Raw genomic sequence first — 24,111 nt, 5'->3', positions numbered from 1 at the left:
GACAGGGACCGCATAAAAAAAGTCGCACTTAGAAAATACATCAATTATTTGTGAAATACATATGTATGCAATTGTTAGGAGATTGTTTAAATCAGATGAACAGCGTCGCGAAGTCCGGATACATCGTCGTCAAGGAGACCATGTAATCAGAGTTCGTCCCACATGTATATATGTACATTAAAAGAAAACATAAGACTGGTAGCAACGTAGTCCAGTCAACGGGGGCCGTTTTCCTCGATCTCAGGAAAGAAGGTGAAAACTTGATATAAGGGTAAATAGACGACGCTGAATCGAATGGTGCTAATTTTTTTGAGGTGAAAGGTGCCGTTTTTGAGAAAAAGGGTAAAAAAGGATAAAAATTGGTAAAAAATGGCTTTATCTTAGAATCTAGGCATTTAATTGAAAAACGTTTCAAACAAAAGTTGTAGAGAATTAAAATATACATAAAAAATGTTCTATGAGTTATCTTCGTATTTTCAAAAATAAGCGAATAAAATTGGATTGAAGATGGGAAAATAATTGTAAGAGTGGGGAAGCAAGTCCCGCCTCTCAGTCGGCTTTTACACGCGAGCGGGCTAGTGTGCGTGCGAGCGTCCGTGTGCACTAATACACAAACGAAGGATCTTCGGCAATCTTCGGGACTCTCGGTCTTCAATGAAAGTGCGAGTGAGAGAACAAACATATATTTCTCTCTTTTTATTTATCATGCGATAACGAGTATTATTGTCCTTGGCCATCGATTGTTGAGCGTTCTGATATTTCTCTTTTATATTTTTTCTTTCGGTAGCAAGAATTTTACGTCTTGGCCATCGTGTGTCGAGCGTTTTGTATACGAGTGCGAGTGAGAAAAAAAACCGATATTTCTCTCTTTCTATTTTTTCTTTCGGTAGCGAGAATTTTTCGTTTTGGCCATCGTGCGTCGAGCGTTTTGTATATCTATATATATCGGCGTATAAGCGCGGCATTTTTAAATCGAATCTTGATGCTTATGGCACGCCGTTTCTTTATTTATTGTCAAAAATAATGAACCTTGAGTAAAAAAAAAAATAATTCATTTTAACAAAAACTATTATTATTTAGTTGAGAGTAAAAATAATGAATTAATTTTATAAAATTTTAAATTACTGACTTTTTGTCTCGTAAAAATTTATTAGTTTATCAAATTAAATACATATTTGAAAAAGAAGAATTTTATAACCACACATAAAATTAATTCAAGATATATATGAAAGGATATTCTAAAAACGTGGAATTTATTTTTTGTCTATACATAATTTTAATTCATTTTTATTATGTTATAAGAAAACAGTAATCCATTCTGATTCATCTTCGAAGTCTTAAGAATTCTACGAAAAAAATTGAACAATATCCAAGTCGTGCGTTAGCGTAAGTAGTAACGTCTTCGCTTCTCGCGCTGGTTTATTAACGTTCGATTCTTCATGGGGGAATTATTTTTTTTATAAGTTTTTCTATCCTTAGGTTATATAAATTGTTTTTACATTTCCTAATTTCTAATTATATATAGAAAAAATTAAAATTATTACAAAACACGATTGTGAGAGGCGGGACTTGCTTCCCCACTCTTACAATTATTTTCCCATCTTCAATCCAATTTTATTCGCTTATTTTTGAAAATACGAAGATAACTCATAGAACATTTTTTATGTATATTTTAATTCTCTACAACTTTTGTTTGAAACGTTTTTCAATTAAATGCCTAGATTCTAAGATAAAGCCATTTTTACCAATTTTTATCCTTTTTTACCCTTTTTCTCAAAAACGGCACCTTTCACCTCAAAAAAATTAGCACCATTCGATTCAGCGTCGTCTATTTACCCTTATATCAAGTTTTCACCTTCTTTCCTGAGATCGAGGAAAACGGCTGAGTTTTCCAGTCCCGTTGACTGGACTAACGCTGCTGAGATTTAGATACCGCATAAAAATAAATCGCACAAAAATAAAATCGCACAAAACAAATCGCACAAAATAAAATCGTATAAAAAAGGACCGCACAAAAAGAGGTTTTACTGTATATAACTTTCCACAATGATAAGAAAAAGCTGACAACACTGCAATCATAATAGATTTTGGAAGATACCGCCTTCTTTTTACGTATAATGGTAGAAAATCAAATTTATTATTATTCTACCAAAGGAAGTGAAGAAAGAATGCATCTTAGTTATTATAAATTTGAAAAACTAATAGCAAATACAATATATTAAGAAAATTATTTATATAATCATGATAACCGAGACGTAAAGGCGACAATTAACGGTGAGTGATATAATTTCTATTTCTTTCAATTGGATTGCCCATCCGGGTTAATCGTGACAAGAATTAGATCACGGACCGTGTCCGTGATCTATCGTCGTCCATTGTATTTGATACCAACCAGGGTATTTATGCCGCAAGGCTTTTCCCTGACGAGCCAATAAAGCATTGCACTTATTGGCTCAATCAAGTGTTTTATTTATTTTAATTCACCTTTTCACCCTCCTCATAATTAACTTAATCCAATCGCCGGAGGACTCCGTGTTGTAGGAATTTTGGCATATACATTTTGGTGCCTTCTGTGAGAAGTGAATTTCTGATTTCTGGTTTAAGTGAAGCTGCGTATTCGGAATCGTCACTGAGAAAGTCTAGTTCCTGAACATAGACGCTGCCACGGCGAGCTAGTCATCACAAAGGATTCGGATAGGAGATAAGTAGATTGCATCATTTGTGTGTACGCTTATGCGTATCCATTTTTAAACATTATTAAATATTCTATAGGAAATTGCGTCTTCGAACTCCGTAGAAGTTCGCAATTTCTAATATAACTTTCATTCTTTTCTCTCATCTTTCTTACTAAATTGTTGTATTAAAATCGGAAACGACTTTTCGATTCCATTTCAAAATTTAACCAAAGTAGCGTATATTAGTAGAATTTGAAAACCGCTTTGTTCTCGGACAAAGGACGATAACAGTTTCGACGGTTACATCGCTTAGCAACGATACATTCCTTCAAACATAAGACTAGGCAACAAAGAAATCGTGACGTCAGTAGGGCCGATAGATAAGGGACCCTACGTTCGGTAAACAGTATAACCCCCTTTACCAATTCACAGCTCAGGAGCGTAACCGCGTGATGGGAAACCCGACGCATTATAATAAAAATTATTCATATATTGAGATCTTCACATTCAACATAATTTAAATTAATCCGCTTTCGAAGAGTAAGATAATTAAAACCGGTAGACGATGGAACCAAAAGAACGTTTGAATCGGTTACAAAGGACATTAAAAATGCAACTGTCAATTCTTGAACAAGTGCTTGCCAGGGACAAATTAGATGAAACTACATTAGTAGGTCGATTTAAGAAAATCACGAATCACTTAGCAGCATACGAACAGGCACAACTAGAGTGTGATGATGAGGATTTAGGGGAAGAAGTACAAGAAGTAACGCTAATATTAGACTGGTACCATGCAATAGAAACGAGAATTAAACCAAATCCAACACCCGCGGCTAACATCACGAACGATAGCAGCATAACTTCAAACCAGACTAGTACGACCGAACGGCAGATTAAATTAAAACGTATCGAGACACCTAGATTCGATGGAAAGCTAGAAGAATGGTTGGAATTTAAGAAAGGTTTTTTTAACTCTGATAGACGCGCGGACCGACATATCCGATTTAGAAAAACACGCGTACCTTCGAGATGCATTGTATGGCCATGCGCTCGAAGTGATTAAACTATATTCCGTGGACGGGTCGAATTACAAACTCGCGTGGGAAACATTACTAGAAAAATATGATAAAAAACGCGTACTTCTGGCAAGACTTCTCGACGCGATTCTGGATTTAAAACGTTCCGAGGACAATTCGGCAAGAGGGATTCAGAAACTCATAAGAGATACGGAGGCATATCTCAATATGATTGATTCATTTAACGAGCCTCATGCCCCACAAGTGTGCATCATCGAGCGCCTTTTACCTCATAGCGTTCGGGAAGAATGGGATCAACAACTCAATTCGGACGATTACCCTACCCGTAAGGAACTTTACAAATTTTTAAAAGAAATAGACCACCGATACAGTGCATCAGAGGAGCTGACTACGGATATTAAGGACGAACCCCGCGAAAAACGTAAACATATCCAAGCGAACACATTACAATCGCGAAAACGGCAGGACACTTATCTTACGCATTCGGTCCCCATTAATACATCGCCTAACTGCGTCCTTTGCGAACGAATCGAACACCCGTTGTACCGCTGTCCTAAATATAACGACATGACGATAGTCAGCAAATGGGAGGTAATTCGAAATTATAAAATATGTCAAAACTGTTTGCGAAAGCATCAAGGTGCATGCAGATCATCGAATTGTCGAATATGCCATCAACCACATCACACATCCTTATACTGAACCGATAATGAGAACATACCTTCGACGCGCGATCCCACATCTTCAAAACGGGAAACACTCGCGTCAACATTCCAACAAACCTCGAATCCACATAACTAACTCCTATATTCTGTCTCTCTCTCCACGTCGTCACACTAAATACACCGAATCAACTACTTATAATCGTGACGTACCGCATTAGAAGAGGTGATAGAACTTTGAGACAATAGATATAAACGGAATCTTTCTTAATAGTACATTACTAGTCGGGTACACGATACAGGATACATTGGTAGAGCATTTATTACGACCTCATAACGGACGGATTCATACATTGAACTCAACTTGGTCACATTCGGTATAGTATCAGTATCTTTTATCACCATCCGGAACTTAAAACAGCTCGCGAAAGACGAAAGCGCCAATCACCCGTTCAGAGCCGAAATTCTAACTAGAGATTTGTACATAAATAACTTTATCACGAACATCTAACCTATTCAATCGTGCCGATATATTTTCGCGAAAGAGTTACGAAACATCATATTCTATCGGAAATCGCGAGGTAGAGTCGGAGAGCGTATTTCTGCAGTTATTAACTATACGCGACTATTGAAAACTATAACACGGTGCAGAGGATGGATTGACCCTTTGAGTACAGAATACTTTCTCGCGCAGTATGGATCTTGTCTGCGGTGAATAACACATTATAATATAGAATACCATCTAGTTAATATTTCTTTGTCTACTCTACATTGAATGAAACATTTTTTATTTTCAATATATACTTTTAGGAAATTAACATTTAACACATTGATATTTAAGAAAACAATAATAAAACTAATAACTCATTTGCGTACGATAAATCTCAAACAAATATTAACACACAATCCGATATCATATTTTTTACGTTCATATATGGTGCATCATTCCTTCTTTGCCGTCTTCTACAGACAACAAAATAGAAATAATTGTCGAAGATATACGTTCGACTATAGCACTCAAAGGGTTAAGACGCATTTGTATCGAAGAGAAAGTTTGACCGTGGAAATAATAGACACGGAACGACGTGTATTAAAATTAGTCCAAGAAGAACAACTTCGCGCCGAAAGGGAAAGATTAACCGATTCGGGGGGAGCAGTTATCGATGAAGTAGACTTGATTCGAGTTGGGGACCGATTAAGAAACGCGAAATTAACTTTCCAGAAGAAATGTCTGACATCTTTACCATTTCGCAACCTCATCACCAATCTCATCATTCAAAATACCCACACAGATATTCGGATCACTATTTATACCATATGATAACGATATCAATTTCGTTGGAACAAGCTATATAATGAAGGATTTGTAGACTTTGATCAACTCTGTTGAATGCAAACGAAAATATACAACTTCATAATAGGTAGGAGATATACCTGACATATCAATCTTCCGTTTTCCTCCCAGCTAGGATGGTTGCGGGAACCATCGTTCATATATCAAACTCCATCCCAAATAAGTCGCATAAGAACTTTGTTCACTCATAAAGAATTAATTACACGAACGATTGAAATCAAGACAATATCAAACTTACAACCTCCACGATTCCATAACACTAACTCCAACTTATTTTTTAGTGGCAAACCATTTTCGATGATACTTAAAGTGAGACGACAGTGGGAATGTATCCTGGATGCACACCCTACCACCGATAAGGAAGTTCGAATCGAAACGGTAAAAGCCGTCCGAGAAAAATAATCAAGCGCAGCGATTGTTTATACTTTATCCAATAATTTTAAATGTACTACATTATATATGCTAACTGCGAAACATCGACACGTCAGATAAACTCATAACTATCATTCTTGTACGTACAAGACGAATAAATCGCCTGGCCAGCGATATGCAATTATATCAAACAATCTACGACCAAACTTTGTAAACTTTAGCGTAAGACATCACGGTACACTTACACCGAAAGAGAATGTTATTGATCGGTACCCTCTCAACGGGGGGAGTATGTACGATCGGAATTAATCGTAACCAAAATCGATATTCATAATACGCGCCCTAGTCGATAGAGAGTTACTAGACACTAGCGTCCATATCCCCACCACTCGACCCTCGAGTGCGTGCACCCTGCAGGGCCCATTACCGAAGACATTCGGGCTATTCCATCGCTGGACGCCTACGAGGATAATTGGAGACAACGAGCGAGAGCATTATTAGAAGGGCAAAGAATTCACATACTAAACAGAGGCGATAATTAACGGTGAGAGATATTATTTCTATTTCTTTCAACTGGATTGCCCATCCGGGTTAATCGTGACGAGAATTAGATCACGGACTGTGTCCGTGATCCACAGTCGTCCATTGTATTTGATACCAACCAGGGTATTTATGCCGCAAGGCTTTTCCCTGACGAGCCAATAAAGCATTGCACTTATTGGCTCAATCAAGTGTTTTATTTATTTTAATTCACCTTTTCACCCTCCTCATAATTAGCTTAATCCAATCGCCAGAGGACTCCATGTTAGAGGAATTTTGGCATATACAAATTGAGTCGTCTCGATTTTTAAGAAATTTTTAATTTTTTTTTTAATTTATGATTTTTGAAGTTATACTTCTTTTTAATTTTTGATTTCTTAATAATTAAATCGTCTTTCATAGATATTTCGTGTACAAAATAGTTTCGTTGTCTCACGTTTGCCAGGCGTCCCGCGACGGCCTTAGCGTTTTTTTATTTTTCATACATAAACTATTTTCTTAAATAATTTTAGATTAGTATGCGGTTCTACACTTTTTATTCCATATACAAAAACTGTAAAACATCCAAGAAAAAGGCTCCACTACAGAATCGGATTTATGCATATAAATTTCATTTTCAATGGTTCACGATATAAAGATTTCTTTCAACTAATGTTTCCTCCGTAAAGAGTCTATGTGAATTATTATGCGAATAAAAAATGTAGCTGCAGTTACAAGGAATAATCAATACCAGAATCTGTTAAAAAAGGTAAACATTATATAATTCTCCTAAAAAATAATTATTTATAGCAATAATAAACTTATTCTTTCTTCATAGGTTTTCAATTATTTTACTGGAAAAAAGAGTATATAACTTACCACAACGATAAGAAAAAGCTGACAACTCTGCAATCATGATTGATTTTGGAAGATACCGCCTTCTTTTTACGTGTAATGGGAGTAAATCAAATCTATTAATATTCTATCAAAGGAAGTGAAGAAAGAATGCATCTTAGTTATTAAAAATTTGAGAAACTAATAGCAAAAATATTAAGAAAATCTATACTTGTGCGTAATGTTTCTCCAAGCGTCATACCAGGTATTGAAAGAGATATTATTGCTTATTAACTTGCAAGAAAATATTGTAGACTTGCATCAACTAATGTCTTCTTCATAGAGATTCCATTTAAATTTTTATGCTAATAGAATGCAGCTGCAGTTACAAGGAACAAGCAAGACATGTATCTGTTAAAAGGTAAAAATAAAAATTTTGCTTCTGAAAAAAACAAATATTATAATTTTCTTGAAAAATATTTATTTATAGCAATAATAAACTTATTCTTTCTTCATAGGTTTTCAATTATTTTACTGGAAAAGAGAGCATATAACTTTCCACAACGATAAGAAAAAGCTGACAACACTGCAATCATGAAAGATTTTGGAAGACACCGTCTTCTTTTTACCACACTGCAAAGAAACCATGTGCATTTATTTTCTATAGAAAAAATTGAAGAAGGAATGCATCCTAGTTATTACAAATTTAAAATATAAATAGGAAATATATTATATTGGAAGATTCTTTAATTCGCAGAGGTTTCATGTGAATTATTATGGGTATAGAATGCATCTACAGTGACAAAAAATAATTTTAACAAGAATCTATTAATAGGTAAAAATAGAAATATTGTTTAAGAAAAGAGAGAGAGAAACAAATATTATAATAATGTTAAAAATTATTTATTTAAAACATTGTAAAATTTATTTTTATTGCATTAACTTTCATTCTTTTTACAGGAAGAGATTGCGTAATCTTTATTTTATTATCGACAAGTGAAGTGAGTATACCCACATCTCTGCAGATCCAGCTGATACCAACGGAGAATGTTGTTAGGCGTATAGGCTGTGAAAAAAAATGATTGCACAAGCATACCAATCGACTGCGAATGAAATTTTATGTACTCCATCAACTTTGAATTTACTAATGACTTCTGCACCATCGCCTCAGCCTGTGATTATTGGTACAAAAATTGTTATGAATTTAGCGGATAGCAATTATCATCAATTTGATACTATCTATTATCAAAGTCAGTGGGCTCACTCCGATGAACTGCTGATTGATTCAATTATACAAAAATCTCAAATTTTAATGTTGAGAAAAACTTAGTTATATGATTATGAGTCCTTTAGTATACCAAATTGCAATTGTTTAATTCAATACAAACGATTAAATGTTTGAGCTGGAGGTATTGCTATCTATCACAAGGCGAATGATATAACTAACATTGTGACCACTACCATTGACATGACTGTGAGGGTTCTGTAACATTTCAACCAACGACGTTTCAACCGTGACTGTTAAACTGCGACATTTCAACTGACAACTTTTCAACCGGATGACAATTCAATCGACGATTTTTCAACCGAGTGATAGTTCAACTGACGACTTTTTAACTGCGACTATTCAGCCTTATGACAATTAGGTTGGGATTGAGAATAACTACTTCTTTGGCAGTCGAACACGATAAAAATTGAACAATTACTGACATTTTATTTTAATCTCGGTATTATCAATAATAAATGAAAAATTAATGGATAAAAAAATTATAATGACAATACAGCAGCAATATCATGAAGAAACTGTAACTTTTTAGCTAGATCATAATCAGTTACAATATTTTTAAGCCGTAATTCAATGTCCACGTAAATCCTCTTCTTTTTAGCAGCAACCGTCATCCTAGTATTCATTTGCACTAATAAACATTCAGTAATGGACTGCTCACACTTCAGGATACTAATATACTTGGACAATGATGCATGATTAACACGAACTTTACCGTTAAATGAGTTGTGCCAACCCTCGAGTGAATTGTTTGTCCTCATTAGGTCTTGAAGTACAACATCATGACAATTCCATAGCTTAAACGAAAAATATAGCTTTAATCGTCGCTTACCGCTATGTGAAGGAACACCAATCCACGTAACTAAAGTAACTAACTAAAGGCTTCAAAACCACTTCATTTTCTTCAAAATATTTACACCGGACCAGTTCATTAAACGAAGCACATACATCATGTTTAGGCACAAAAGCAATAGCCATTAACATCTGCACATTCAGAGCAAACCTAACATCGTTATTGTACTGTTTTAACAACCATAAACTTTGCACTTGACGGCAAACTCACTGCGAAAAATGGAAAAAATATCCGGATACATCAACACCGAGGAAACACAGTCCAAATGCATTAATAAATGCAGACTAAAAATCAACCATCATTCGTTTTACATTACCACTTGGTAAATGATCCTTCAACACAAATAAAACTTTAAAATACGTGTCTTCATTTTTATTTGGCATCAACACATATACTAAAGAGAGAGATTTACCATTTACAAAGCCACGAGCTGTGTATAACTGCTTGAAGATTGACGGAACCGAAGAAAAAGTTCCATCGCAAGCTCATTCCTGAGACTCAGCCGAAGCATTTTAATTCTCTTGAGTTGCGAAAATTAAAAAACGATTTCGTTATTTATTCGTTTTGTATGGGTTTAACCGGGTCAAGCTGCACTGTCGATTCATCTTGCACATCAAGTTCATTAGCAATTCAAAAAGCGTACGAAGCTATAAAAGCTGGAGATTGCGAATACGCGATTGTTAGTGGTTGTATATTAAGCTTACTTCCCCAAACATCTCACCAACTGTACGAATTAGGTAAAATAAGAGTATATTAGATATAATTTATTCCAGTTCTTGCATGTAAAGACAAAAAGGCAATTTTTCTTATATTTTTTTTTCTATGATAATTACAAATCTTAGAACAGCAAGTTAAATTTTTCGTAATTTATGAATAATTTTTTTGTTCTATGCATTCCTTTATTTAGGTTTGTTGTCAACAGACGGGGTAAATAGATCTTTTGATAAGAAAGCGTCTGGATTTTCGAGAAGCGACTCGATAGGAACCATTTTCCTTCAAAGAGCCGAAAATGCAAAGCGGGTTTATGCCGAGGTCGTTAATCTTTCTGTTAAGTACACTGAAGCAATTCCAAGAAACACGTGTCTATTTCCCACAGCCGAATCTCAGGCTCAAATAATGAAACAGACATTGAAACACTGCGGCCTAAAACCAAGCGACGTAAGTAACATACATCGAGGCCGATGGTACAGGAATAAAATCAATGGATCTCGAAGAATTAAAGGCAATAGATCTTGTTTATGGTCAAGATCGAAGTCTTTCTAATCCTCTTTTAATAGGATCTGTTAAGTCGAACATTGGTAACACATATAATAATAATGCAATAAATTCGATAATCAAGGTAAATTTTTTGAAAAGACAAAATTAAATATAAAACAAAACAAATTTGGTTTAATTTTCTACATTTGTTTATTTTTTATTTCTAGGTACTAATTGCTATGGAGACCGGAGTTATACCTCCGAATCTTCATTATTCCGAGCCTCCAGAAGAAGCCCAATGTCTTTGGGATGGACGCGTAAAAGTAATTACCGAACCAATACCTTGGACGGATTGTTGCGCTGCTGTTAACACAGCTGCTTTAAACGGTTCCTTCTCTCACATTATCCTAAAACGTTATTCAAAAAAGAAGCAAAGGAGAAAACTTTCATCATATAATATGCCACGACTTTTTGTAGCTTCTTGTCGAACTCAGGAAATGATATCGTCGATCTTTAATATTGTAAGATATTTATTTTACGACCGAAGTGATTAAGCAAAATGATCGTGATTTATATTCTATTTGTGTTTAGTTAAATTCGAGCAGAGGAGATGATGAACTGGCTCAATTAATTACTGATATTACTGAGAAACCATTTCCTAATTCTCTGTATTCTGGGTATACAGTAATTCCAGATTTTGAAGCAGCTGATTCAGAGCAATCGATAGAGATTGTTCAAGCTAATTTTTCAGCTCAATCTCGAGAAATCTGGTTCGTTTTTTCGGGAATGGAATCACAATGGACTGGAATGGGTACTACAAATTTTATATTTAAATAATTAAAAAAATGTTACATCTCTCTCTCTCTCTCTCCTCATATATAATAAATGTAAAATTCTCTTTTAGGTGAATCACTAATGAAAATACCAATCTTTGCCGAAGCAATAAAAAAATGTGATGTAGTTTTAAGACCGCGAGGTTACGATATTGTGCATATTATATGCGATAAAAATCCAACAATATACGTTAATATTATAAACTGCTTTCTGGGAATAGCAGCAATACAAGTAATAATATATCTGATGTTCCCCCTTCAGCGCAGTGTTTATTTTTTTTAAATGAATAATTTCGAATAATTGTTACATAGATCGGTCTGGTGGATACTCTATATGCTGTTGGCGTGAAACCGAATTACATGATCGGGCATTCTGTTGGTGAGCTGGGTTGCTCTTACGCAGATGGTTGCTTTACTGCTGAGGAAATGATTTTAAGCGCTCTTTCTCGTGGTTTGGCTTCAGTGGAAAGTGATTTGATACATGGAACGATGGCCGCAGTAGGTCTAGGTTACAAACAGTTGCGACATTTTTGTCTTGAAGACATTGATGTTACTTGTCATAATGGACCCGACAGTTCTACCATAAGTGGACCTAACGAGTCCATAAAAGCTTTTGTAAAAGAATTACAGGTAATGCTTAGAAGAGATTTTTTCATAAACATTTAAAATATTAAAATTTTGAAACTGTAATTATATTTTCTTTAGAGTAATGGAATATTTGCTAAAACCGTGCCGACTGGTAATATTGCTTTTCATAGTCTGTACATTTCTCCAGCTGGTCCAAAGTTGTTAGAATACTTAAAAAAAGTAATCTCTCAACCAAAAACTCGCAGTAAACGTTGGATATGCACGTCTATTCCAAAAAATGAGTGGCATTTAATGAAAGCTCACTTTTCCTCACCGGAATATCATACGAATAATCTGCTTTCTCCTGTCCTATTCGAAGAAGTATTAACAATGTTACCACAAAACGCTATAACGATTGAAATTTCTCCCCATGGACTTCTACAGGTTTCTTCCTTAGAAAATATTTCTTATTAGAATTTTTTTAAATTAAATAACCTAATACTTTTAATTTATTAGGCAATTCTAAAAAAATCATTGGACAGTAGTTGCATTAATTTATCATTACCAAAACGAGGCCATAAGGACAATGCAACTTTTATTTTATCCACATTAGAAAAGCTTTATAATCTTGGACTTCCAATTACGCCAGGGAAGCTCTATCAGAGAGTTCCTTATCCTGTTTCTAGAGAGACCCCATCTATTTCTCCTCTTGTTCGATGGGAACATAGTTCTGATTGGTAAGTACAAAATAGACTTTTCTCAAATGGATGGTATAAACTATTATTGTGTATGTTTGACAGGCACGTGGAAGGTGGTAAATTGCGGGAGACTCAACAAACTGAAGAACTGGTAGATTTGGAATCGGATAAATACAAGTTTTTACGAAATTTTAAAATTAACGGCAATGTTATCATTTCTTCAGCTGTCTATTTAAAGTTGGTTGTGAATATTTACTCGAATTTTATACCGAATAAGACTAATAATTCTTTTATACTCGAGAACATTATTATTCACTATAAATTACTAGAAGTACCTAGAAATGGCAAAATTCATTTAACTATTATGACATTTAAAGGTATAAATAGCAATCCTATAAATATAATATTTTAAAACAATATTTGAAACAATGTAAATTTTCAGGTTCGGGAAAATTTGAAGTAAAAACCAAAGATGAAATTATGATAGCTTCTGGAACTATTCGCTTAGCAGAAACAGAGAAGAAATATATTCCAGAAATCATTTTACTAAAAGAAGAAACGGAAATTTTAGACGAAAAAAATATTTACTCTAGTCTACTTTTACATGGTTACCAGTATGAAGAATCTTACAATATTATTAGCGGACTTTCTACATCGTGTTCCAATGGAACGCTTAAATGGAGCAGAGACTGGGGGTTATTACTAGAAGAATTAGTTCAAGTCCATATTATCAGCAGTAGGAATAAAAATATGTTGGTACCGAGTAGGATACAACAACTTGTAATCGACATGGAACAATTAACAGAAAATATGAAAAAAAACAATGGTAAGCATTTGAAACCTAATATTAACTTACTCGTGGTTATTAAGTTACAATATAGACCGAAAGTCCTAAAACTCTTCAAATTCTTTACCACATAAATAAAAATTGAAATAAATGTGTAGAATCTTAAGAGCATTTTTTAAAAATAAATAAATTTTAATTTTCTTTATTTATTAATAAAGAATAAAAAGTTAAAATTAATATTATTTATTAAATTATGCTTTGATAATATATTATTTACGACTGTTTCCTTAACAATAATAATCGGCAGCTTATTTTTAACGTTATGTACTAACATTTACAATTAGGAAATATTACAATAGACAATTTGTTAAAACAAAAACGACTAGTATGCAAGAAGGCAATACGTATATATTTTTCCAAACGACATAAAAATAGTTTTTACATCAAATATGCTCGTACACCAGACTTGTTATATTATTAAAAAACATTTTTCTGATCACTTATTTAAATATCGTGTTTATAAATGTTTCAAAAAAAATAAAGTAATGTATCATTGTTTAACAAATTATATGAACTATACTGATTTTTTTTCGTAGCCTTACCGATGAAGTTTGAAAAACGGGCAAACGTCATTGCTTGCCCGGAATTGCAATGAGTGGAATCCAATTTAAAGAAATAATATTTAAAAACAGGAATTTGAAAATTGTCACGGATGAACTTCGATTTATCCAGAATATCAATAAAACAAAGATGGATATCGACGACGTATTAAACGCAGTACTAGGATTAATTTCACAAAATATTAGCATGAACAGTGAAGAAGAGATATTGTTAACGAATGAGTCAAAAAAAAATACTGAGAATATTTTGGATTTTTCCGAGAATTCCATAAAAAGGACGAGGAAAAACTTCAACATAAAATTAATTGCTAGAGAGTTGTTTTATAAGACAATTCATGAGAATTTTATTTTAACGATCATAAATAACGCGCATTATACCGATGTAAGAAGACTTATTAGTACTCTCGATAAAGAATCATTTTTATTGACACTCATTGAAACGAAAGAGGAAGATAATGCGATTTCTGTATTGACAAGTGTGGGATTAAACGTCGTCCTGAAAATAAAAATTGCTCTCTGTCGTACAACTCTTCTTTTACATAAAGAAAGAAATTTAGGAAAAATTGTTATCGTTAATAACCACGAAAACTGTTTAGATCGGTTAAAAATCTGCCTACAAGACTCAAAATATGACAATGTTATATTTGTGGTTAACACTATTATCGATAATGATATATTTGAGATACTTCGAGATATAAAAGGAGAACCGGGGTATAAAAAAACTTCAAATTTTAGATTTACAAGATGCTAAGGCACCGAAATTCTCACTTCAAAATGAATTCTATGAATCACAAGTAAAACTTAATCTTCGTGAAAATGTATTAGCCCCAAATGGGGTATGGGGCACATACAGATGGATGCCATTGCGAGCAAAGTCTACTTCTTCTATGCGTTGGCAAGCAAAAATTAATAAATCTGGATCATTAGTATGGATGGAAAAATTACCATTGATTAAAGAAAAAAATAATAAGATTGTGAATATTAAATGTTCTGCATTTGACTTAAGTGTTTACGAATACTTGTTAAAAAATGATGTCAGCCTAGAATCACAGATATCTATTGCCGAATATTCAGGGACAGATGAAAAAGGTCGCAGAGTAATGGGACTAGTTGATAATTTCACTATAAGTAATGAAATTTCAGCCGATCCAGATTTTACTTGGATTATTGCAGACAGTTAGAGCTTCGAAGATGCTTCAACAATTCCCCAAACCTATTTGGCAGCTTTCTGCATTTTGCATTCGGATACTTGGAGGTTTAAACGAATTAAAACTGTATTAGTACATTATGGTGCTAGCGACGTAGGACAGGCTCTCATAAATTTATCCTTATCGTATAATTTTGATGTTTACACTACTTACGAAACGGAAGCAGAAAAACGAGTGATCGAGTCGATGCGACCACGTTTACCACAGTCTAATATTATCAAAGTTAAAGACTATAGAATTAATATTATGAATATTACGAAAGGCAAAGGTTTTGATTTTGTAGTTGCAAACTATTCCATCTTAGACAATCTGGAAGATTGTTTGGACATTGTTAAAAATTTAAAACATTTGGTAATAATTTACGATTCTTCTTCTTTTTCATTCTTTAATTTAGGCAAGTTGCCTGTTTCGTAACGACGTTTTTCTGCCTATTGCACTGTTAAATTGTCGCACCATCGTTTTCGTGGGCGCCCCGCACTTCTGCGGCCAATCGGTGATTTATCCCGTGCAATTCTGCTGATTCTTGTTGTCCATTCTGCTAATAGACAGAGTGTCGTTTCTATGAGCCGCAAATTTTTTTTTACGTTGGGTAGGGAGCTAACCTGATCCAACAACCTTCCTCCTTTTCCCGGGCTTAGGACCGGCAACATGATCGCTGACCTTGATCCGTCCAGCGATCATGCAGGCGGAGTTATTTTATTTTTATTATATTTACGATTACGTTATATTTACGATTCTAAAGGGCCTAATTATAATCTCTCTACAGGCTCTACAGGCGGGTATAATAAAACCAATTATATCACGAAGAATTACGATTCAGGGAGCAATAGAAGAAAGAAAAATTGAGGCTTGTGAACGTTTCGGAAAGGTAATAAATTATATATAAAGTTTATGGAATAATACGTTCGATTTGTTGAAAATTATTATACGAGTGTATTTTTTTACAAGTTTTGGTCAACTTGCAAGAAGAAAAAATATTCTCTAACTGAATTCCTCAACTTTTCCTTCATAGCGATAAATGCTACCTCGTTATTGACGGTTTTAATATGTTTGGAAAAGTACTGATCGAATGGATGATCGAACAAGGAGCTAGAAAATTTATCATTGTTTCTAATATGTCAAATCGAGGTAGCGAAAACTTGGTTCTTAAATGGCGCGAATATGGAGCAACGATCATTGTTCGACAAGAGGTTGACTTGAGCAAAGCCACAAGCTTTGACAAAATATTTAAAGAAGCTTTAACTATAGCTCAACTCGATGGTATATTCGATTTACAGAGAATGAAGATAGATTCGTCAATTTCTTCGTTAAAGTATTTTAAAGTTACTGAAATACTCAATAAATATAGCAGAAAGCACTGTCCATCACACGTAAAATTCTTCATTTTCTCCTCGCTCAACTTGGACGAAGATAGCTTAGGAGACACTAATGTGGAAAAATTATGCAAAAAAAGAAAAGAATCTTCCCTTCATGGGTTATTTATATTATTGCCTAATTTTGTGAGAAATACACTAACTGAGACTAAATTTCAAAATTTATGTAACACGAAAATGTCATGGTTCTTAAAACGACTAAATGCTATACTTTGCGCAGACTCTTCAGTAATCGCTGTTCGTCAAATATTAACAGATAATTCCCCAAATGACGACAAGAAAAATATCTTCGTTGGGGAGACCGACGATGAGGTAATTCATTTTATTTTTATGTCAATAATGACATTATCTATTTTTTGTTTCGATTAACTCTTTTACGATAGTATTATTATTATAATTATTATAATTATTACTGCGTTATTATAATTATATATTACTATTATTATTATATGTAAGATTTATATCTCATTAATTTTGACTGTGTTTAAAATTATTTAGCAACGAATTGATGAAGGAAATCCACAAGACGAGGAAATACGGCAGTTCGAACAATATCTCTATAACTATGATTAAAAAATTATGTAAAAATATACAAGAATTATGTAAGTTTCGTCAAGTATACGTTTACCTACTTTTAATCAGTCTTCTCGTTGTTTCCTCTTTATATACGCAAATTTTGTAACTTATTTTAGAAAAAGATAATACGGTAGTACATGAAACGAAATATGAAATGAAATGTATTGAAATATAAAAAGTTAAAAGTGTACTTTAAAGATTAAACGAGTAAATTTACATTGTTTCTCGACGTTTATTACTCTTTTCGCCTCTTTTTGACTTAAGTTATTCACTTGTTTCACGAAACACATTTTCCACTAACGTATACGTATATACACATAGTTTTGCCCAAAAACACAAGAGTTTTCAGCGACTGATTACTCTCGAAATGCAGAAGGGACAATTCAGTCATGCGTCATAATTCTATGAAGGGATTTCCTTAAAAATTAATCTAAAACTATAGTTTATTATATCTATAATGTAATATATATATTATATATTATTATATCTAAACTATAGGTTATTTGATCATTCTCAAGCTTTCTTGAAACTCTAATATTGTTTCGTCCAAAGACATTTGTTTTATCCGCTACACTTAATATTTTCCTCATCAAATAGTCACGTAATCAAAGTAAGGTTCATTATTATATAGAAAAACCAAAAAAAAGACACGGATGTGTGTATTTATGTACGCGCGGAAGAAGTTATACTCCAATAGCGTAACAAAACATAATAACAAATAATTATATTTAAAAAATTTTAAAAATACTCAGTATTCAATGTGAATATAAATAGTATAGAAAATCAAAAGTTTTATTTAAGTAGATAGCAGACATATTTAAAATGAAAAATACTCATATTAAAAATATAATTTTTTAAATCGTTAAAAACACGCACGTGTTTGAAATTCTCCTATCTAAATACGCACTTGATTTAAATTAAATTTTTTGTTAGGTTATTAAAATTTTTCATAGGTTTGGAAATCCGCTTAGTTTATACCTAGGTGGTCAACAGCCCAGACTATATATATATATAAAGAGGAGGATCCGAGCGTGAGGCTAGAAACCTACCCTCGGTAAAAAAAAACAAAACGCTCTTAAAAGAATTAAAATTGTAGCCTCGTATAGAACAGAAAATAATGATGACGATATAGCAAGGAAAAAAAGAAATACGCAAGAAATGTTAAATAAAAACGTTTAGAATAGGATGCTGGAATGTAACTTCCATAGATAATAAATACCAGGGAGTACTAGGGGAAATAGAAAAACACAGACTAGATATCTGTGCTCCTCCCAAAACCAAAAAAAACATCAAATATGGAAAGTAGATCCTGTTCAATAGCAGAAAAAACAGAAATGAAAGAGCCACCTCAGGATTGGGTCTACTGGTACACGAGAGATACGAAAATAACGTATTAGAGACCAAATATATCAGCGACAGGATACTACAGGTAACGCTACAACTCAAAAAGAAGACACGGACACACATAACTAGTGTATATGCTCCAGATGTTACCAAACCACAATAAGAGTACCAAATGTACCAAATGTTACCAAATCACAACCTGGTACATGTGAAAATAAGAAAAAACAAGCTTAACACCAAAACAAAGCAAAAAGAAAAACAAACAATAGAAAAACTAAACATAGATTTGTTAAGCGATTAATCGACAAAAAACTTGTACTAAGGACGACTAAAACAAAGGATAGAAAGAAACAAAACCCTAGAAACGGACGAAGAAGAGACAGCATGGCTAAAGATATAAAATAAACATCATGGAAGCAACTGTAAAAGCCCTATGCAAAAGAAAATGCAACACCAATGCAAAACCAAATAATACTGCCTGATTCAAAGTAGAAGTAAAGATCCTAGCAGAAGAGAAAGGGCAAGCTTACCTACAGTACCGAAGTAAATCAATAACATAGGATGATAACCGACGAACTTGAAACAAAATAAACGAAGCAATTAGAAAAATCAAACGGGATTACTGAGAAAAATTCTTAGCTGACATGGAACACGATCTATACGGAGCATAAAAAAAGTATGGAACATGCTAAGAAACCGAAAAAAACACGTAAACGAATACGTACAACCCGCCAGGATTACAACAGATGAATAGGAAAAACATTTTACAAATCTTTACAAAAATAGGACGTAGGAGACTAACAACATACGTGAGGAAGAGGAAGAAGAAACTACACATTACTATGCCATCAGCACTGAAAAAATCCAAAAAACAAAAGACAAACTAGAAAAATGTAAGACTCCAGGAACAGACAAGATTACAAATGAACTAGTTAAATATGAAGGAAACGCACTAACAGAGGAAAAGTACCCTGTTTAATAAAACATTAAACACAAAAAAGTGCAAGTGCATGCCAATGGAAAGAGATCATAACAATACTCATATTCAATAAAGAAACAAAGAAATAAACCAAGAATTACCGCGGAATTAGCTTTCTAAGTGCAGTACAGAAGTTGATGACGAAAATCCTGGTTTAGAAAATAGAACAGACAGGAAAAAGCGAAGAACAGCAAGGCTTTCAACAGAACAGATCCACGGTGGACGCAATATTAATATTATGACAAATAGCCGAAAAATCAATAGAATTGAATAAACCAATATTCATATGCTTCGTTGACCTCCAGCAAGCGTTCGATAAAGTGATGCTTAGGGACGGCTACTTATTAAGAATTGATCGTGTATATAATTCATCCAGGTGCAAGGCTTTTTCCTGACGAGCCAAATAAAGTGTACTTTTTAATCCTGGCTGGGCTCAAAAATATATCTGATTTATTTGTAACTTATAATCCTATTCTTATTCCCATCAAATATACAACTCTTGATAGTCACACGTGACGGCATTTTCAAGTGATGATAAAAACACTGGAGTACTGATTAAGGCATCGGTCGTTCACCAAAAATAATAATAATAATAATAAGAAAAAGAAGAAGATCTTACCTAATTGTACGGAAAAGTTATATCTCGAGGAAAAAGCATTAGCTTATCTCTACTAATAAATCGAAACTCGTAAGTAAAAATTTCTAATCTTTCTCTGTCGAGCAAAAATGATAATTTTTCCAAGCCTGAAATTATAAATTTAAACGACTATAAAGAACGAAACTTAATTTTATTTTTGAAAGCACTTATTGGTTATTTCTATATATTTTAATACAGAGTGTACCTAAAAATTGGGTAAATATACCAAAGATCTAAACAATAAGAATTTACTTTTATTAGTGTCGTAGTTTGTTTCCTAATCAAAGTCTAACGAATATGTTCGACACCCATTAAGGACGGCTTAAATATGCGAGTTCATTCTGCAATAATAAATTGTTTGCATTATTTTTATATGATACGGATTCCCATGCGCGATTTTATTGTTCTTTACCTTTAAGATTCTTACGTAAGACTCGTACGGACTGGACGTAGTTGAGGGGAGGTCTCTCTCTATTGTTTCTAGCAGTGATCACGTGTTGATCACTAGGTTCAATGCTGATCCGACGCAGTCGTAGCTTACCAAAATCCAAGAAATGTTACCGTTCTCATTAGATAGGTGAAAGTAATATACGTTCTTATCGTTATTTAATCGTTTGATAAAAACTGGCTAATTAAAAAATGATTTTATAACTATAAGTCATTACAAATTTTGGTATCACTAGAATTTTATATATGCAAATATATATAGTAAATAGATATCTTATAACTAATATAATTTAAACAACTTTTCTGTAAAACAGATAACTAAGATTTAATGTTCTCAAAGCAAGTCTAACGAATGTATTATAATATATATGTATCAGTATTTAAGGAATTTATATACTTTTCCCGTTTTTAGTATTAGGCTAATATATTTATCATATATATATATATGTTTTTTAAGCATATTAATGTAATGCATAAACACTTAGATTTGTTTGGGGTATTTTAGCAATTCTAGGGAATTTATAATTCGCGCTGATTGGTTTTTGCAGATGCGTCGTCAATAGAATTGCAAAGGAGTGCAAGGCCATACGTGGTGCATACGAGAGCCCCTTGACACGCATGGTGGGGATAGAGTGCGTTGGGCGATGTGAATCGGAAGAAAACGTAACCACTTCAGATCTGGATATCTTACGATACAGTTCGTAAACGGTTTAATATAGTTTTCTTTCCTCGTGCTAGTTTATCAAATATATAGATACAAATTGAATGTTATTGAAATATGCGTGAACTTGGTAAGAATAATCATGAAAGGAAGGAAAGAACAATAAAGAGAAAAAGATTAGAATTCTGAGAATAAGTATAAAGAAAGGTGAGACTAGCAACCTACCTGCGGTAAGAATAATAAATCGCTCCTAAAAATAGCAACAAAAAAGCTGTTATAACAAGACGAAGTCCTAATAAAAAAAAGGAGAAAAAGAGGAAGTATAAAGAAAGAAAAGTTCCTGTATGAATGTCAAAAAATACGCATTGTTAGGATAAATTAGAATCAAACATTGGTACATTAGATTATTTTAATTTTAGAAGTTTTTTAAAAATTACTGTGGGACAATGAATTTAGGCCATTCTTACAGATATCAGGAATAGAATGACGAGTCTTAAAAAAGCAATAAAAATCTATACAAATAGAGATATAACATATATGCCTAAATATACATATTTATGTTACGATAACAAAAAACACACAGAAGTGCATTCATTTGCTTTCAAAAATTATGTCCTAAAAAATTTCATTTTTGTTCAGATTATTTATTGAACCTTGTGACAGGAAAATCTGTAAGAAGGCGCACCTCGACGTCACACAGCTCGATATTATGAAATATAACTGATAGATTACTAACTATGTATCTGCATTATCATAGGTAGTGCCTGTTCGTATCTCCTAGATAACGACGAATTCGACAACCGACGACTAGGAGAGGCTAACGAAGTCGAAACTAGAAAATAAGAGCAAGCGATTCGTAAATTAGGAAAGAATTGCGGTGGCAACGTCGAACATTTTTGCCAAAGATGGAAAACTCTTTGTTAGGAAGGAAAAGATTGACACTCTTCCGCTAGCCGTCTGATAGCTCGGTTCAGTTGAAACTCTATACGAACTTATTTCATCAGTTAACTTGTACATTTCTTTAATGGTAAGAAGCGATATCGTCAGTGTTTTTGATATTAGATTCTCTAACAGTCTACTTTATATATTTGATTTTGTTGTAATATTCTTTATTTGACTTCTTGTCTTATCTTTTGTATTATATTTTTTTGTATAGCTTTAATTGCGTTTATTCTTCTTCTTATTATTATTAATAATTATATGTAATTTAATTTATCATTTTTTTATCATTTATCACATTTTATCATTTTTTAATTTATTACTTTTATAATATTTTATATTATTATTTTTTCTTTTTTTTCCCTTTTCAGCCTTTATTTCGAAAGATTTGCCCAAAATATTGCGGTTTATATCACTGAATAAAGATTTTGCGAACGAAAAAAAGGGCTGATTTCTTATTAGGCAAAGCCACGATCTCCTCGAGAAGACGAAAAATCGTTGATTTCCTACATGTTTTGGGTACTTTTCGTGTGGAATTCGATGTTTTTTCGCCGAAGAAAAATCGTTGCGTTCCTGGGAATGTAATTTTTTCGAGTTTTTGGGTACTTTTATTTCGCTGTTTAAAAATTTTTTCGTATTATATCGAAAAAATTTTCTAGCAAGCTTCTCGATATATAGGTACTCTCAGACTATAGAATCATTCACTATATGCCCTTTTAAGCCTTTATTTCGAAAGATTTGTCAAAAATATTGCGGTTCATACCACTGAATATAGATTTCGTGAACGAAAAAAAGGGCTGATTTCTTAGTAGGCAAAGCCACGATCTTTCTCGAGAAGACGAAAAATCGTTGATTTCCTACATGTTTTGGGTACTTTTCGTGTAGAATTTGATGTTTTTTCGTCGAAGAAAGATCGTTGCGATCCTGGGAGTGAAATTTTTTCGAGTTTTTGGGTACGTTTTTTCGTTGTCTAATAAAATTTTCATATTTTCTTTTTTAAATTTTCTAGCAAGCTTACCGATCTATAGGTGCTCGCAGACAATAGGATCTTCCTCTTGATGCCTTTTTTAAATTTTATTTTGAAAGATTTGTCAATAATATTACAGTCCATACCACTCGATATAGATTTCGCGAATGAAATAAACAGCCGATTTTTTTGTAGGAAAGACATCGAACTTCTCGAAAAAATTAAATTCGTTTATTTCCTACATGTTTTTGGTACTTAACGTGTAGAATTCAATTATTTTTCGCTAAAGATATATCGTTTCTATCCTAGGAGTGAAATTTATTCGAATTTTTTGGTACTTTTTTTTCACTGCTTACAAAAGTTTTCATATTTTCGTGAAAAAATTTTGTAGAACGCTTACCGATCTATAGTTCTTCGCAGACTATAGAACCTTTAACTGTATGCCCATTTTAGCCATTTTTTCGAAAGATTTGTCAATAACATTACAGTCCATACCACTGAATATAGTTTTTGCGAATGAATAAAAGGGCCGATTTTTTTTAAGCAAGGCCACGAATTTTTCGAAAAGGTGAAAAGTCGTTGATTTTCTCCTTGTTTTGGGTACTTTTCGTTTAGAATCCTACGCTTTTTCGCCGAAGAAAGATCGTTTCTATTCTAGGAGATAAATTTTTTCGAGTTTTAGGGTAC

The 24,111-nt window shown here is 33.2% G+C and overlaps 5 protein-coding genes and 1 long non-coding RNA gene across 6 annotated transcripts; 5 read left to right on the top strand and 1 right to left on the bottom strand.

The window, feature by feature from the left end:
* The first annotated feature begins 7,700 nt into the window (after nt 1-7,700).
* On the top strand, nt 7,701-7,990 carry LOC122526460. The gene is made up of 3 exons (XR_006306068.1): nt 7,701-7,718; nt 7,826-7,874; nt 7,972-7,990. It is a non-coding gene; the product is annotated as an uncharacterized LOC122526460 (long non-coding RNA).
* Nucleotides 7,991-9,220: 1,230 nt separating this feature from the next.
* On the bottom strand, nt 9,221-9,722 carry LOC122526415. Its single transcript, XM_043649808.1, has 2 exons — nt 9,615-9,722; nt 9,221-9,535 (listed from the first exon to the last, which is right to left on the bottom strand). Exons 1-2 carry the CDS (start codon nt 9,720-9,722, stop codon nt 9,221-9,223), a joined length of 423 nt encoding a protein of 140 aa, XP_043505743.1.
* A 1,522-nt stretch (nt 9,723-11,244) lies between these two features.
* Nucleotides 11,245-11,625, top strand: LOC122526414 (fatty acid synthase-like). Its single transcript, XM_043649807.1, has 2 exons — nt 11,245-11,309; nt 11,380-11,625. Exons 1-2 carry the CDS (start codon nt 11,247-11,249, stop codon nt 11,623-11,625), a joined length of 309 nt encoding a protein of 102 aa, XP_043505742.1. The 5' UTR covers nt 11,245-11,246.
* A 1,571-nt stretch (nt 11,626-13,196) lies between these two features.
* LOC122526330 lies at nt 13,197-14,434 on the top strand. The gene is made up of 3 exons (XM_043649691.1): nt 13,197-13,263; nt 13,329-13,712; nt 14,270-14,434. The coding sequence occupies exons 1-3, from the start codon at nt 13,251-13,253 to the stop codon at nt 14,326-14,328; spliced, it is 456 nt and encodes a 151-aa protein (XP_043505626.1). The 5' UTR covers nt 13,197-13,250; the 3' UTR covers nt 14,329-14,434.
* On the top strand, nt 14,424-15,818 carry LOC122526413. Its single transcript, XM_043649806.1, has 2 exons — nt 14,424-14,759; nt 14,995-15,818. The coding sequence occupies exons 1-2, from the start codon at nt 14,424-14,426 to the stop codon at nt 15,472-15,474; spliced, it is 816 nt and encodes a 271-aa protein (XP_043505741.1). The 3' UTR covers nt 15,475-15,818.
* Nucleotides 15,819-16,563: 745 nt separating this feature from the next.
* Nucleotides 16,564-17,662, top strand: LOC122526328 (fatty acid synthase-like). The gene is made up of 2 exons (XM_043649689.1): nt 16,564-17,186; nt 17,373-17,662. Exons 1-2 carry the CDS (start codon nt 16,575-16,577, stop codon nt 17,445-17,447), a joined length of 687 nt encoding a protein of 228 aa, XP_043505624.1. The 5' UTR covers nt 16,564-16,574; the 3' UTR covers nt 17,448-17,662.
* Nucleotides 17,663-24,111: the final 6,449 nt, after the last annotated feature.

This window comes from Polistes fuscatus, unplaced genomic scaffold (genome assembly GCF_010416935.1).
Source record: "Polistes fuscatus isolate 324 unplaced genomic scaffold, CU_Pfus_HIC Scaffold11, whole genome shotgun sequence".
Lineage (NCBI taxonomy): Eukaryota > Metazoa > Arthropoda > Insecta > Hymenoptera > Vespidae > Polistes > Polistes fuscatus.
This window is presented reverse-complemented; position numbering and strand designations above follow the sequence as displayed.

Coding starts and splice junctions, on each gene's coding strand:
- LOC122526415 (XM_043649808.1), bottom strand. CDS start 9,722: ATGTTAATGGCTATTGCTTTTGTGCCTAAACATGATGTATGTGCTTCG. Junction 9,536..9,614: donor AAGTGGTTTTGAAGCCTTTA/GTTAGTTACTTT, acceptor TTTTCGTTTAAG/CTATGGAATTGTCATGATGT.
- LOC122526414 (XM_043649807.1), top strand. CDS start 11,247: ATGCCACGACTTTTTGTAGCTTCTTGTCGAACTCAGGAAATGATATCG. Junction 11,310..11,379: donor TATCGTCGATCTTTAATATT/GTAAGATATTTA, acceptor ATTTGTGTTTAG/TTAAATTCGAGCAGAGGAGA.
- LOC122526330 (XM_043649691.1), top strand. Junction 13,713..14,269: donor AAATATGAAAAAAAACAATG/GTAAGCATTTGA, acceptor TTTTTTTCGTAG/CCTTACCGATGAAGTTTGAA.
- LOC122526413 (XM_043649806.1), top strand. CDS start 14,424: ATGGATATCGACGACGTATTAAACGCAGTACTAGGATTAATTTCACAA. Junction 14,760..14,994: donor AGGAAGATAATGCGATTTCT/GTATTGACAAGT, acceptor GAGATATAAAAG/GAGAACCGGGGTATAAAAAA.
- LOC122526328 (XM_043649689.1), top strand. CDS start 16,575: ATGATCGAACAAGGAGCTAGAAAATTTATCATTGTTTCTAATATGTCA. Junction 17,187..17,372: donor TTGGGGAGACCGACGATGAG/GTAATTCATTTT, acceptor AAAATTATTTAG/CAACGAATTGATGAAGGAAA.